Below are 16,739 nucleotides of genomic sequence, written 5' to 3' on the forward strand. Positions count from 1 at the left end.
CACCTTTGTTTAAAAATAAAGGATACCAAAAAAACACCTCAAAGTGCCCTTTCACTAATCCTCCTATTGCCTCCCTCTCTAGGGGTAACCATTATTGTTTTGAGGAAACCTTTCCACTACCCTTTCTATACATTTTTTCCTCTACTGTATATACACGTTTTCTTTTCACACAAATGACACCTTTTTTTTTGTAGGTGACAAAACTAAGTGAAACCTTGAGGGGAGACAAATTTACTGAAGGAAAGTGGACTGAACAATAGCTTATTAAAACCTACCTTGTGTCATACTCTGCACCCAGTGCTTTACTGGCACAATGGGTTCTGGTATTTTACTTCTGTTGGATGGGCTGCCGCACTAGGTTAGCTAAGCAATTGTTTAGAGGTTGGGAAGCCGGTGCAAAAGTGGCTTCAGTGTGATGATGTAGAATTTTATTTTGATGGGAGCTACAGGAGACCTAGCAGAAGGCTATGGAACTGCAAAAGAAGAAAAAAAAAGTCATGGGCAGTTGGGTCTGTCCAAAGGCTTGTGAAACTGAAACGCCAAAAGCCTTCTGCCAAGCCCGAAGATCTCATTCGTGTCTAGGAGCATGGCCTTGGAGCTTGGAGAGCGAGGCACCAGAGGTTGCAAAGGATGCGGTCGCAGGGAGCATCCAAACTGCCAACCGGTAGAGCAGAGCCCACTCTCAGCCCAGTCTGGAAGCGCGCCTGCGCCTACCGTCGCGGGGGGGCGGGGAGCGAGAGGCGGAGCTTGGTGGTGGTCAATGAGCCTGCGCAGACCGAGCGGCGAGGTGGGGGAGGGCTGTCCGTGTGTGTCTGTGTTGTTGTTCCGCGGCAGCGGCGGCGGCGGTAAGATGGCTGCCCACGGGGGCTCCGCGGCGTCCTCGGCGCTGAAGGGGTTAATTCAGCAGTTCACCGCCATCACCGGTAAGAGACGCGGTTACCGGAAGGCGGAGAGTGGGTTGTGGAGCGGGCGGCCGGTCTGCCCCGGGCTTCCCCTTACCTTCATGCATTCCTCCCTCGGGCTTTACCCGCAGCTCCCGTCCTCTCTCCTGAGGAAGAGGCGACGACGGCGCCAGGTCTCCGGGTTCAGGCGGCAGACTGCCACCCCCTCCCCCTGCCCACCCCAAACCCTCGTTCTCGGTCTCCTTGTAGTGTGGAGGAAGACTCCCCACCCCTTGTCAGCCCAGACCCGGAGAATGGGCCGAGCCCATTCGCCCCCGCCGGCCGAGGGACCTGGGGGCGGTAGAGGTGGGGGGCCGCACCCGGGCCACCGCCCTCTTCCTTCTTCATCATCATCTCTTCTCTGTGCATCCATGGGGTGCAGTGCATCCCCTTACCTCCTTGTTCCTTTCTTCCTCGGCCAGGTCATTCTCCCCCTGTCCCTGGCCTGCCCTTCCCTTTTCTGGGCCCCTCGGAGCCATCGCTGTGGCCCTGGCGTGTTCGGGCCCTCTTGCCTTAACCGCGAGGCTGGTGGGTTCGGCAGCGCCTTAACCGATCCCGCGGGATAGGCCGCCAGAAAGGCGGGGTGCTGAGGAGTACCTTCAAAGACTGAGGTTTTAAGAGAAGAATGAGGGGGACCCCCCTCCCCCCCACACACCTTAAGAGGAAAGGCCTGGGGGAATTCTAGGTGGCGTTTCCCACCTCCCCATAATAAAATCAAGACTGAGACCATGGCGCCGGGGCCTCCTGCTGATAAAATAGGGATGGCGGCAGAAACTTCTTTGAGAAAAAATCAGTTTCTGGATGTCAGCATCCACCAAATCCTCAGTTTTTCTTTTCGTTTGGACCCTTGCAAAAGGCACACGCAGAACCTCTAACCGCCTGGAGGAAAGGCCCTAAGCCATTCTATGAATTCTCTATGACTTGTTTCTCTTTGATGGTGCTGAACTTTTTTTGCATGAGTTATTAGAGGGCGGAGCAAATGATGAAGTTCTCTGTGGAGTGATTTGAGAGAAGTGTACTCCATGTGCCGAATGTAATTTTGCCGTTCTAGTTTGTCATTTTGGAAGGAGGTCAGACAGAATGTTAGTTCCCTTCCTTAGCAGATCTTATACTTTATCTGGTAATTTGTTAGATGCAGAGAAGGATTCCACTGTTAATGTACGTAGTGTTTGACGTGCAAGATCTGGTTAAGTAAAATTTTACATTGTTTTAACTACTGCAGGTTGTATGCAAGTTGCTGTTTTATAATTAAAGCTAGTTTTATTTTTTTTGCTCTGCAGTACTAGGTAGAAGATGTTTTATGCATTAGCTTGTGGGCATGAAACATTACATCAAAGTTGGTGAAGTAAAATTTGTAATTAAATTGGGATGAGGAGTGGAATAACTTTCCTTAATATTTTTAAACTTTTTGATTAAAGATATAATGCATTTCCCAATGGCTGAGCAGATCATTGTTATTGGGAAAATTTGGAAATTATTGTTGATAAGTTAATATTGTTGATTATGTTTATATAGAAAAATTTTTGTAGTGAATTAGATATTGAAGATGATTAATCTTAGTTTTTTAGAAGTGGTTTAATACGCTACCTGTTTAATTTCAGTTTTTATACTATCTACCACCCCTTCAGGAACTCAGATTGTTTTTTGTGTGTGTTTTTTTTAAAGAGTGTGGAAGGGAGGGGAGGAGGGTGAGAGAGAGAGAGAAAGAAAAAGAAACATCAGTGTGAGAGAGACATTGATGGGTTGCCTGGGATCAAAGCTGCAAGCCAGATGTGCCCTTGACCAGGTATCAAACCCACGACCCTCCAGTGCGCAGGGCAACGCTCTAACCACTGAGCCATGCTGGCCAGGGCAAGAACTCAGACTGTTTTAACTTCACATTATTTCTCCTAGCACAACATTTTTGTTAGATATAGACAAAACCCAGAGTATGGTGAGATGTAGTGACTCACTTAATTGCTTTAATTCTGTTTCTGTCTGCGAGTCTTCATGGCTTATTTCTTGGTCACAGGCCTTTCTATTTCTGAATTAAGTTGGAGACCCTCAGTAGACCATGGTATCTGGAAGTCTGCAAAAGGGAAAATACCTTACATTGTTCTTAGTGTATTATAAATTTCTATTAATAATTTTTGGGATTTTTTTTTTTTTTTTACAAATAGTGAACTATTAGAAACGTGATTGACTCTGTTAGTCTTTTTTCATGTATCTTAAAAATAAAATTTGGGTTCTGTCCACAAATATTTTAAATTGTATTTATGATAAAAGGGTATTTGATATTTATTCATTGCTGGATGAATTAAACTGACCTTAAGAGCTTAGGCTCTGATTTCAAAAAGATTTTACTTATCTGGAAGTTCTGGTAAAAGCAATGCATTTTTTAAAATGTGAGTCTTACCTTTTCTGTAGCATTTAGAAATAGAATAGAAAATTGAAAGAGTGTTGAGTCTTATTTCTCACCAAATAGAACAAATCTCTCTTTGTATGATACGTGAGTATGAAGCAATGACTATGATTTTTAAAAATTATTAAAAAGATATCACAACATGAAATACTTTTGGGGGAAAAGAAGAGGAAAAACTAATCCACTCGCACAACATTATTTATTATACATTTTTCCAATTCTTGTTTACATACTTTTACTTTTTTTTATTATTTTTTCATTGTGGATAATAGTATACATAATTTAGAATTCTGAAATATTTTTATATTTGTTTCTTTTTTAAAAAGAATTCTGAAACTTTTAGTTAACATGATATCAAAAACATTTTTTCCATGATCAAACTCTAATAAGCAAGTAGCCAATGGAAATGATGATCTTTGAATTAATCACATTGAGAATCTATATACCTTTACCATTGATGCTGTTAGAATAATTTGAAATTACATAGAAAATAGAAGACCAGTCCTGTTACTTTATAGTCTACTACATTTTATAATATTACTGTTTGATCTCCCTTGATACTCATCATACATGGCCTTGAATGACTTTTGACAATGCAATATAAGATGACGTATCATAGAAAGGTACACTCAAAACCTAATTTAATTAAAAGAAAATGAAAAGTTGTGTAAAAAAAGTCATATCAGTTCCCAAAATATGAGGAAAGCATGTGCTGCTGGGTCTGAAGGTAACACCAAAAGTACTGGTTTAAAAAATGTTTTGAACTGTGGCATTATCCATTAACACCAACTTGGGCTGGCATCCAGCCACACAGATACAGAATGCACAGGTGTAATCAGAATAATTCTTTTTTCCCCCCCTGCCTTACCGGAGGATGGATGGATGGATATATATATATGTACACATGTGTGTGTGTGTGTATGTGTGTATGTGTATATGTATATATGTATGGATTTTAGAGAGGGAGGAAGGGAGAGGGTAAGAGGAAAACATTGATGTGAGATTGGTTGCCTCCTGTACGCACTCTGACCGGGGATCAAACCCACGACCTGGGTATGTGCCCTGACTGGGAATCTGGGAATCCAACCCTAGACCTTTTGGTGTACGGGATGACACTCCAACCAATTTAGCCACACTGGCCAGGACAATCAGAATAACTTTTGAGATAAGGGCTACACAGACACAATAGAATAGGTAAAAATTAATAGGTAATTAGAAGATAAGGACAAAGTGTGAGGGAATAGAAAGTACTCTGAGAAGACGAGTTTGCGAATATAGAATTCTAAAGCTTTGTGCTTAGTAAGGCATTCACATATTTAATGCAGGTATAGAACTTCAGCTGTAAAAGAAACCTTAGTTCACTATTTTTCTCAAGTTGTTGAATGAATGTATATTTGTTATAGAAATTAGAAACTGATGTTGTTGTGTTTGGTTTTGTGGCCAATTTCCATTCATAGTCTTTTCTACAATACATTTCTCTTGGTTTAGTATTAAAATGTGTTTAAGTTCTCTTTCAGGAAACGTGGCTGCAAGTGTTCTAGATATTAAAAGAAAACTCTTTTGGAATTTTAATAACTATTTCAAAAGGTGATAATAGCATTTGAACAGAAATTTAGGGAGGCCCAGCCGGCGTGGTTCAGTGGTTGAACATTGACCTATGATCCAGGAGATCCTGGTTCGATTCCCGGTTAGGGCACATGCCTGGGTTGTGGGCTCAATCCCTAGTGGGGGGGGGGGCATGCAGGAGGCAGCCGATCAATGACTCTCTCTCATCATTGATGTTTCTATCTCTTTCTTTCTCTCGCTTCCTCTCTCTGAAATCAATAAAATATATATATACATAAAAATTAAAAAAAAGAAATTTAGGGAGGTAATTTATTTTTGAGTTCTGAACAGAATCTTAATAAATTCAGTATTTATTGATAGACTGCTGTGTGCCAGGCATTATTCAGATCCAGGGGAAAATGCTATGAGGAGGACAGGGTGTATGTCCTCAGAAAGCTTAAAGGTTAATGGGAATGCAGACACATATATCAGTATTGTAATACAGTGGGAAAATGGTAAGGAGCAATTATAAAGCACAAAAGTGGGAGGTCAAGAAAGTGTTCTCAGAAGAAATAACTTCTTAGCTAAAACCTAGAGGAGAGATGTTTTTAGCAGGAGGGGCATGTGCAGAGGCCTGGAGGAGATAGGGACAGACATATACACATACAGAGACAAGAAAGCAGAGACAATAGGTTTAGGAAATTGATAATTCCAGTGAATAGAGCATAGCTAATGGGAGATGCAGTAAATGGAGCTGAATAGATTAATTGGGTGTCAGATTAGGAAGGGCCTTGTAACCCATGTTAAGAAATCTTGGATTTATTCTGAGTGTAGTGGGAATCAATGAAGTTTTAATTAGGAGAGTGACATAATCAGATTTGGATTTTTTAGAAAAAAATAGTGAAGAAGAGGCAGGCAAAGAGATCAGTAGAAGACTTTTGCATTAGTCCAGGAAAGACAACTGGTGTCCTGAAATAAGTTAGTGGCAGAGAAGTGGACTCTGAAAGATATGGGAAAAAGTCAGAGGAGTCAGAATGAAGCATAGGATTCTGTTTTGGACATCGAAGCACACAATGCTGCTTTTTGTGAAGGTGTGGGATAGTAGAAGTTTGGGTGGGAGATGATTAGTTCAGTGTTAGGTTAGTTGCTGCCTGTGGGACTTTGGATTGGATCTGTTGAATAAGCAAATGAATATTTGGGTCTGGAAGGAGTAGTGACTAAAGAGTCTGTCATGTTGATGGCAGTTGAAACTTTAAAAGTGGATGGCAGCTTGCCAGGGGAGAGTGTAGTATGAGAAAATATTAGGCTCAAGAACACAAAGCCTAAGGAACACTAGCATCTGACAGACGACAGAGATAAACCAAACATGGAGGAAAACCAGGGTAATGTGATGGTACTGCCAACATCAGGAGTATGGAAATACCTTAAATATGTAGGCACTTTAGTAAACCAGAAATCACTGATTATAAATACGTATCTGTATTTTTTTTTTGGTTAGAGCTGGATGGTATCTTAGAAACCATCTCGACCCATTTCTGAGTTAATCAAATGAGAAATTAAAGGTCCAGAAAAGTGACTTAGGTCAGTGCTTCTCAAACCTATTAGTAGGAAAGGGACCTTTAAAAAATAAAATAAAATCTTGATGGACCAAAACTTTTGTAAAAAAACTAAAATTAATTGCTTGAGCATGAAATAAAGATAAGAAAAATACAAGCCCAAATCTTTAAAAATTAAGGTATAATTTGCATTCAGTAAAATCTAACCTTTTTAGTGTATAGTTATGAGTTTTGATAAGTGCATACAATCATGTAACTGTAAGATGTGTAACCATAAGGTGTACAGGTTCTAGTATCATTCTCAAAAAATTCTTCCTGTCCCTTTGTAGTTAACTCCTCCCCCGACCTATAGTCCAATCTTTTTGTCTGTTGCTTTTCTTTTCCAGAATGTGATATAAATGGAAACACAGTATTTAACCTTTTGAGTCTGGCTGCTTTCACTTAGAGTACTGTATCTTAAATTCATTTATTTTGTTGTGGTGTGAGTAGTTCCTTTTTATTAGTAAATAGTATACCATTGTATGGATATACCACTGTTTATTTATCCATTCATTAAATGATTGACTAATTATGTTATTTCCAGTTTGAGGGATTATAAATAAAGCTGCTAAAAACATTAGTGTATAAGTGTGTGAATATAAGTTTTATTTCCCTTTGGATAAATACAGAGGACTGGGATTATTGGACCATATGATAGGTGTATAACTAAGAAATTGCCAAACAGTTTTCCAAAGTTATGACTACCATTGTACGTTTCCATCAGCAATGTATGATAGTTCTAGTTGCCCATTTGGTATTTTTAATTTTTTTGTAGCCATTTTAATAGGTGCATAATGGTGTGGCATTGCTTTTCTTTTTTTAAAATATGTTTTGTATTGATTTTAGAATGAGAGGAAGGGAGAGGGAGAGAGAGAAACATCGATGTGAGAGAGAAACATCCATCAGCTGCCTCCTGCACTCCCCCCATTGGGGATTGAGCCCATAACCTGGGCATGTGCCCTGATTGGGAATCCAACCAGCGACCTTTTGGTGCATGGGACTATGCTCAACCAACTGAGCCACACCGGCCAGGGTGGCATTGTGGTTTTAATTTGCATTTCCCTAGTGATATTGGTCATTTTTTCATATGATAATTTGCCAGCCTTAAATATTTATTAGATTCAATAGACATAAAATTACTCTCTCAAGTTACGGTAAAAGTTTCTAAGTTCTTACACTGGAATTTCTGTTTTTATCTTCTCATGGGCTAGTAATAGATAGCTGTTCTGCACTGGTCTAGGTAATGGTGGAACAGGGATTAGAACTCTGGTGTCTTTACTCCCAGGCCCAAGCATTTTCCTCCATGTTACTGCTTCTCTCACTATAGGCTCCTTTTGTTGATCCAACAAAAATTAGCTTTGTTTAATTATTTCATTTCCCTAAGTTAATAATTTCATTCCTCTTGTACTTAATAAATTTAGTTTTCTGCATATAAGGTTATTTTTTTATATATATATAAAATTTTACACACACACATTTAAACAACTCCTTATTCTTTTCTTTTAAAAATATCTTGCCTGGACGGGCATTGCTCAGTGGTTGAACATCGCCCTAGGATCCAGGAGACCGAGGTTCGATTCCCGGTTAGGGCACATGCCCAGGTTGCGGGCTCCATCCCCAAGTGGGGGCGTCTTTATTGATTTCAGAGAGAGGACGGGAAAGGGAGAGAGAGAGATAGAAACATCAATGATGAGAGAGTTGTCATTGATCGCCTCCTGCACGTCTCCGCCTGAGGATGGAGCCCGCAACCCGGGCATGTACCTGGACCAGGAATCGAACCTCGGTCTCCTGGATCCTAGGTTGACGTTCAACCGCTGAGACACGCCCGCCCGGGTAGTTATTTTTTCTTTTAATGTTTTCTATTCCTGAGTGCTTCAAAACTCCAGGATGGGAAACTGATGAGGTTAAACTTTCACCTTATTTCTTAAATTATCACCCAGTGAGATCCTAAGATGCAAAAAGAGAGGCAAAATGTCATCATGTGCTTTTCTTTGTGCAATCTTGCCTGGAGGAGCAAAAGATGAAGCACCAGATGCTTCAGTCAGCGTTGCAGAGTTTTCTAAGTGCTCAGAGAGCTGGATGACAATGTCTGCTAAAGAGAAAGGAAATTTTGAAGACATGGCAAAGGCGGACAAGGCCTGTGATGAAAGAAATGAAAACTTATGTCCTTCCTAAAGGAGAAACATAAGGAAGCTCAGGGATCGCAATGCACCCAAGAGGCCTCCTTCGGCCTTTTTCTTGTTTTTTTTGTATCACCCCCAAATCAAAGGAGAGCATGCCGGCCTGTCCATTGGTGATGCTGCCAGGAAGCTGGGAGAGATGTGGAATCCCACTGCTGCAGGTGACAAGCAGCCTGATGAAAGGAAGGCTGCTAAGCTGAAGGAGAAATACGGAGAGGAGACTGCTGCATACCATGCTAAAAGGAGAGCCTGGTGCAGCGAAAGGAGTTGTCAAGGCTGAAAAAAAGCAAGAAAAAGGAGGAAGATGATGATGATGAATGTTCATTGTTCTAGTGCAGTTTTATTCTTGTCTATAAAGAATTTAATCTCTGTACACAATTCACTCCTTTTAAAGAAAAAAAAAGAAAATGTAAGGCTGTGTAAGATACGTTTTTAAACTGTACAGTGTCTTCTTTTTTTGTATAGCTAACACTGTTGAATGTGTCTTTTATTTTTTTGGATTTAAAAAATATATATATCTTTATTGATTTCAGAGAGAGGAAGGGAGAGGGAGAGAGAGTTGAAACATCAATGATGAGAGAGTCATCATTGATCAGCTGCTCCTGCACACCCCTGACTGAGGATCGAGCCCGCAACCTGGGCATATGCCTTGACTGGGAATTGAACTGTGATCTCCTTGGATCCTAGGTCGATGCTCAACTGCTGAGCCATGCCAGGCTGGGCTTGAATGTGTCTTTAGATAGCCCTGTCCTAGTGGTATTTTCAGTAGCCACTAAACTTGCCTGGTGCAGTATGGAGGTTTTAAATTGGCATGGAAATTTAAAGCAGGTTCTTTTTGGTACACAGCACAAATTAGTTGTATATGGGGATGGTAGTTTTTTAATCTTCAGTTCTCTCATGCAGCTTATGTGAAATAATTGTTCTGTTAACCGAATACCTCTATAATTGCAAAAAAAAGTAGCAACTGTTTTGTTGACAATTCTGAATGCTTCTAAGTAAATTTTTTAATTTTAAAAAACACACGAGTGTTTACATGTTCATGACATCAGATGAACAAGGGAAAGAAAACTGTGATGCCCTGGCAGGCTGGGTAGCTCATTTGGTTAGAGAGTTGTCCCAATACACCAAGGTTGTGGGTTCAATCCCTGGTCAGGGCGCGTACAAGAGTTAGCCAGTGAATGCGTGAAAAGTGAAACAATAAATCTGTGTTTCTCTCTCTAAAATCAATTTAAAAAAAAGAAAACAGATGTCTTACTCTGCCTGTTTACTATCTGACAAAATGTTGATCTCCATAAGCTATATGAAAATACTTCCAGTATTTTTCATTTGTCATTGTTGTAAACCTTGAGTACCAAATAACTTTTTTAAAATTACTAATAGCCAGCTATTTGCCAGTAAGGAGTTGTGCCAAGTTATTTTAACGTGATTTTTCTTAATCTACTTCATGAAGTTGGTAATATCCCCATTTTATAACTGAGGAAACTGAGGGCTAAATAAATTAGTAACTAGCTCAAAGCCACACAACTAGTGAATGACAGAACTAGGATTCACACTCAGGTTTATCTGAGTACTATCCAGGCTCATAATGTCTATACTATCTATAGTCCCTAGCCTGAGAACTGAAGGGAATTTGGAGAGTGTTTTCTCTTCATTACTGGGTATAGGACTGGCCAGAGGGAAAATTTTGATACCTTTATTCCAGCTGTTTGGTATTTCTATCCCCAGGATACCCTGTATCTTTTTGGTGCTCTAAGTGCACCTCTCCCCTGCCCCCTCCATCCCACACCAATGTGGTACTTCATGTAGGCTTTCTTACCTCTTTCCCAAAAGGCACTTGGGATGCTAAAGCTTATTTACATCCCTTGTTTCCGATAATCTCTTATCTTACCCTCAATTTATTGTTACTGGGTTTTAAGGGGAAGCAATATGTTTGAATTAATTCATGCATTGTGAAATAATTGATACATCCTTACCTCTTCAGTAAGTTTATCGTTTCACTTTTTTTTTTTTTTTTTAAATCCTCACCCAAGGATATTTGTTCCCATTGATTTTCAGAGAGTGGAAGGGGGCAGGGGTGGGGAGAGAAACATTGCTGTGAGAGAGATGTGTGAACCCTCCACCCTTCCCTTTGGTGTGGGGGGCCAATGCTCTAACCACTGAGCAACACTGACCAGGGTGTAAGTTTATAGTTTTAAAAAGGATGTCTGCTTACCCAAATTAATTTCTTAAATGGCAGCATTTTAGGCAGCATAATAAAGTGAAAATAAATGTAGGTAGTTAGAAAAAGACTTTTGGGACAGGCAGACCTGAGGTTTGGCTTAACAAGTTTCTGATTTTCATAGCATTTTTTATTTCATTTCAGAACCCACAAATTCTCTAAATGGTTCCCATGTTAGTGGCATGGGAGTTGTGATAGTTGGAGAGTAGTGGAAAGGAAAGGATGACAACTATTTGTATACAATTATTTGTATTTTTAAGTTGAATTTCCATATGAACAAATAAACTTAAAAAAGAGTGAAAACAGCCAGCATTGGTTACTATTATGGCAGAAGGGCGTTTCGCTGTCCATCAGCATGCTCTTCGTGTTTTTTTGTGGTACTGTTAATACAGTGTGAGCATCCAGAGGGACGAGAGCCAAAATGGTATGAACTCATCTAGTTAATTCTTTGGGAAAAAAAAAAAAAGAGATCAGCACATGCCTTGAGAAACTAGTTTTAGGGTTCATTATGAGGCAAATGTAACAGTTCATTCATCTCTGTGCTAGAATAGGCTACCAGAGTAATCTACCTATTGGAACCTTTTAACTTTGAAAAGCTGCCATGTAGATAAGTGCATCAAAATGGTTGAGTACAATAGATACTGAACTTTTAATCCTCACCTGAGGATATTTTTTCCATTGCTTTTCAGAGAGAGTGGAAGGGAGGGAAGTGGAGGTGGGGGGGGGGGGGGTGGAGGGAGATATTAATGTGAGGAGAGACACATCGATTGGTTGCCTCCCGCACTTGCCCCAACAGGCTGGGGATCCACCCTGCGGATCCACCCTGCAACCGAGGTATGTGCCCTTGGCCTGAATCGAACCCGGGACCCTTTAGTCCTCCGGCTGAGGCTCTAACCACTGAACCAAACTGGCTAGGGCAACAGTGAACTTTTAGACTACCATTTAAGAAGTATAATAATACAGCACAGTATAATGACATGGTGTAAAAATATTGGGGAAGCACTGAAAGCCTCAGGTTTTATGACAAATAATATAGAAGTGCATGAATCTTGAAATTGTTCATCAAATTTGTGCTGTTTTTGCCCAAAGGGTTTGTATTTAATTACCTAACAAAGTTGGTTATTGGGATATGTGAACTCCTCCTTCCCTTTGTTGACCTTAAAAATGAAACAGTTATTTTACCAGCAAAAATGGGTTTATTCGGGAACAGCAAAGACTTGCAATTTGGGACAAGCAAGCTGTAGCAAAAGCCACAGGCAAGTGCAGCAGACAGAGAGGAAAGTTATGGAGAAAAAGGAGAAAGTTGAGAGGGGTTGTTTTGAAAGTCCATTGGAGAAAAGCAACAAATTGTTCAGGGAGGTGACAGTTCAAGAACATGAAGGTTTTTTTGTTGGCAGAGTTGCTGTGGTGATCAATTAAAAAATTTTTTAAATCTTTATTGTTGAAAGTATTACAGATGTCCCCTTCCCCCCCCCCCCATTGACCCCTTCCACCCCACACCCAGGCCTCCCCCACTATTGTCTGTGTACAAGGGTTATGCATATATACATATAAATTCTTTGGTTAATCTCTTCCCATACCACCCTCCCCGATAATCAATTTCTTGTAGGGGATGCATTGTACATGTTTTGCTGTTGAGGCCTATAATCTATTTTTTCCTGTTGAAGATTTCTTTTGTTGGAGTCTGTAATTGACAATTTCTGTAATTGACATGGAATGGTATTGTGGGAGAGTTCCCCCTTCTGGCCTTCCAGTTCCATTTTAGTGGGGTTTCCCTTTATTAATTTTTACACCCTCAAAAAGTTTCAATTGTTTTTGAGATTTCATTTCTTTAAAGTGTGTTTTCTAATGTTGAGAATGTAAATTTGTACATACTAGAACTTGAGAACTTTTGGTTCAGCTTGACTGAGAACTTAAGAGATCACTAGCATGAGAAAAGTAAGAACTGTGCCAGTTCAGTGAGGGTTTTATTTTATTTTATTTTTGTAAGATTTTTTTTTTTAATTGATTTTTGGAGAGAGAGGGAGGGAGAGGGAGGGGGAGAGAGAAACATCGATGTGAGAGTGAAACAGATTGGCTGCCTCCTGCATGCCCTCAACCAGGGACTGAACCAGCAACCTTTCCGTGCAGGGGATGATGCTCAACCAACTGAGGCACACTGTCCAGGGAACATGTTTTTAAAGTTTGCATATTAGAAAAGGTAGCAGAGACAATGATAGAGATTAAGACCACTTTGGAAAAGAGTATATCTGTTCCTGTATCTACTTCAGGGTGAAGAGGGAGGAGGGAAGTCTAAAACTTAACAGAAAAGTGGGTACTTGGAGAGGACTGATACCACTATTCATATCATGCAAAGGCATGGCATTGTCAGGTACCACCAAGGGATCTGCCTAGATTGCATAGACCAGTGTAACTGGAGGGAATGAGATAGAAGTGAGATGAGAGCACAGGGATATAAAATGGGAGCAGTAAATAATGACTAAATCTTGTATGCAACCCAAGAGAGATGAAAACTTTTCCAGTCAGCAATGCAGAATTATTGAACAGGGAAGACAATTAAATTTACATTATTTGAAGTATAGAAGGTATATCAAAGTGAAAACAACCAAGAGTGGAGAGATGTGATAGTACAGGTAAGAGATGTTGAAAGCTTGAACCAAGACTATATAATGGACTTAGGACAGAATGGATAGGATTAGATGGAAACTATAGGATTTGTTGGTTTACTGATGGGATATTTGCCTTTGAAGGAGAGTGAAGAGTTGGAGAAAGTTTCTCCAATTTTAGCAATGTATGTAACCCCTTTAAAGGAAAAAACATTCCTGGTCCTATGTAACTTAAATTACCGTATATACCGACATGTAAGGCAAACCCCAAGTAAAAGGCAATTCTATATTTGTCCAGTTCCCCAAAAAGATTTTTTTGGCCAACACAAATACGTAAATTTCTAGAGGTTTAAGTGAAATGATCAGATGCTTTTTTAGTAATATGTTTTTATTGATTTAACGCTAAATCATAATATTGTATATTAATGCTTTTTTCCACTCAGTGTTTCATGAAATAATTTTTGTTCACTCACATCATAGGAATATGTCTTTGTCAGCTATCAGACAAAGCTGTAGCTACTCTGTGTCATCTGACAGTTTTTGGGAGCATATGATTTTCACTTTATATTGAGATATAGAACTTTTAAAATTTGTATGTGATGGTCTTGTTGGAAATTTTATCTTAACTCCATTTATCCTAAGTATCCATTTGCAGTTTGTGATTTCCACAGTGTAACCATCTTGCTTTATAAATGAAATTTAAAATACGAATATATGCACACAATATAAAATTCAAAGGATACAGAAGAATTGTTTTGGCTGAAGCCTGGCCCTTCCCTGGTGTAATAACTGGTGAGCTGAGTACTATGCAGTAGCTTTAAGTCAGGTTATTAGACATTGATCACATGCAAGCAAACGTGCTAGATGTTGGCGATACCAAGACAAAAACCAGTCCTTGTGTTCAGGAAGCTTCTCTTTTGGAGGAGCCAGAAAGTAAACCAACATTTACTGCTTAGTAGTATATCCATGTGTATTATATTATAGAGACTGTCGGAGGGATAGGAATGGAGAGGTAGTGTAGAGAAACCTTTGCACACAAGTTGACACAGTGACATGTAGGGTGATTCTTGAGCATACATGAACCAGATGAAGTAGGTGAGAGGGCTGAGGAGGATAAGGATATTCCAAGCATGAAATTCAGTGCACTGAATTGTGTAGGGTGTGGAAGAGGAGAGGCAAAGCCTGAGGGATAAGTTGAGACCTGATCACAAAGGACTTTCCAGATCATAAGGACTTTGTAGGTGTCAGAAAGTCATTAAAGAAATTGGGGTGTGATACAGTCAGACTTGTATTTTGGAACATAACCTCAGCAGCCAGGTGGAAGATAGAATGATGATCAGTTAGGAGCCTACTGCAGTAATCCAAGTAAGAAGTATTAAGGGCTTGCTTTAAAGCTTTAGAGATAGTAAAAAAAGAAACAGAAATAAAGCCTTAGAGATAGTAGTAGAGAAGAGATATTAAGAGTAGAACCAGCACTTCCCTTTCTGGCAGTAGGGCTGAACTAGAGAGATATCACGGATAACCCTCTTGCTGAGAAAAAAATCTGGGGGAAAATGTGTATTTAAAAAAATCTTTCAGAATGTATCATTGGGCTGGCAAGAAAATAAGGAGTACACAGAGACTAAAAATGAAATTAAATCAGGAATGCAGGTGTTAGCTAGATTTAAAGCAAGCCTTCATCCTAGTGGAATCTGCCCAAACTGATTGGCATTGACCTCCTTTGATAAGTGTGTTAAGGCACAGGATACAGGAAACAAAGCCTGTGGCCTTCCTAAGGAGAGGAGTCTAAAAGAAGACCTCTGCCACTTAATGAAGTTGAGACATTGACTCAACTTTGGTAGTTGGGGAGTGGCAGGTGGTAGCTTCATTGAGAATTTATAACAGTGGTCCATATAGGGTCACATTTCCCATGTGGTCTTGTAAAATTTCAAGTCAAGAATGTATTTGAAGTGGTCCCTGTTTGGTAGTGCCCACAGGTGCCTTACAAAATCTATCAAGTCATATCTGCTTAGGCTTCAAAAATCTACAGGTCAAAATTCCAAGGCGCATGAGATCTCAGTAAAAAAAAATCACAAAATGAACAAAAACCATGGCACAGTAAGCAAGAGCCAGCAGAAACAAGACAGTGTGACCACCTAGAGACTGCAGAAAGTTTGTTTTGTCTTATTAACTCTGATAAGTTTAATTAATGTTGACATATGAATATGAAGTAAGGCTCTCTGAAACACGACCAAGCAGATTAGGAAAAAATAAAAAACAGAACTTCTAATTATAAAAAATTAACTGAAATTAAAAGCTTAGTGAGCAGATAAAAACAGTTTAGCACAGCCTAGAGTGAAGAGTTGTAACACATTTACTTGGAGTTTCAGAAGGAAATAAGTGTGACTGGAGGAGTAAGGTAATTGTTAAATAGAAATGGCTGAGAATTTTTCAGAATTTATAAAAGATAACAGTACTTATATATGGTGGAAGTCCAGCGAATCCCAAGGAAGACAAATAAAATAAGCCATGACAAATTAGGGTGAAACTGCAGAAGACCAAAGACAGAGATCTTAAAAGCAACTGGAGAGAAACAACAGATTGCTATACAAGTGTTTTTCTTTAGCAACCGATTTCCCAGCAGCAACAACAGAAGCCAGAGGACAGTGGAATGCAATCTTCAATGTACTGAGAGAAAATAGCTGTTAGCCTTAAGAAAATAGAACACGTATTCAGTAAAACTGTATTTCAGGAATGACAGCAAAATAAAGACATTTTCAGACCCTCTGCTCCCCCTATACTCAAAACCAGCAGACCTTACTGAAGTAGATTGTAAGGGACATCAATCAGGTAGAAGAAAAGTCATCCCATTGGAAAGCTGAGATTCTTTTTAATGACCACAAAATGTTTCCTCAAATAGATTCTATAAATCAAACTCTACTATTGGACATTTATGTTTTCAATTTTTCATATTAAGTAAAGTTATACTGGACATGTATGTGGACATGTTTATGTATGTATTATTTTATGTAGGGTAAATAATAAAAGTATATGTCTTTTTACTAGAAGCCCATATTACTGGGTCAAAAAAGGAACAAGTATTTTTGTTTCTTGATACATGTTGTAAAATTGTTTTCCTAAAGGGCTTTACTAATTTGTATTGCATCTAGCAGACTATGCTGGCTTTACAGATGAGTAAGTGTGTGATAGGGCCAGGTTTAAATGATGAAGATTGACATTTCTTACCAGGTTTTGACTTATATCTTTGACAAAA

The 16,739-nt window shown here is 39.5% G+C and overlaps 1 protein-coding gene and 1 pseudogene across 2 annotated transcripts in view; both read left to right on the forward strand.

Annotated features, from left to right (window-relative positions):
- Window positions 1-787: 787 nt before the first annotated feature.
- The window catches only part of UBXN7 (UBX domain protein 7), a 50,005-nt gene continuing 34,053 nt past the window's right edge, over window positions 788-16,739 (forward strand). Inside the window, exon 1 of the mRNA XM_081139024.1 lies at window positions 788-923. Coding sequence (XP_080995150.1) covers window positions 851-923 — 73 coding nt within the window. The 5' untranslated portion in view covers window positions 788-850. The remainder of the gene's footprint in view (window positions 924-16,739) is intronic.
- LOC308557896 (putative high mobility group protein B1-like 1 pseudogene) lies at window positions 1,670-8,995 on the forward strand (annotated as a pseudogene). Its single transcript has 2 exons — window positions 1,670-1,797; window positions 8,423-8,995. The product of its transcript is annotated as a putative high mobility group protein B1-like 1 pseudogene (transcript).

The sequence above is a fragment of the Miniopterus schreibersii genome, assembly GCF_964146895.1.
Source record: "Miniopterus schreibersii genome assembly, chromosome: 5".
Classification (NCBI taxonomy): domain Eukaryota; kingdom Metazoa; phylum Chordata; class Mammalia; order Chiroptera; family Miniopteridae; genus Miniopterus; species Miniopterus schreibersii.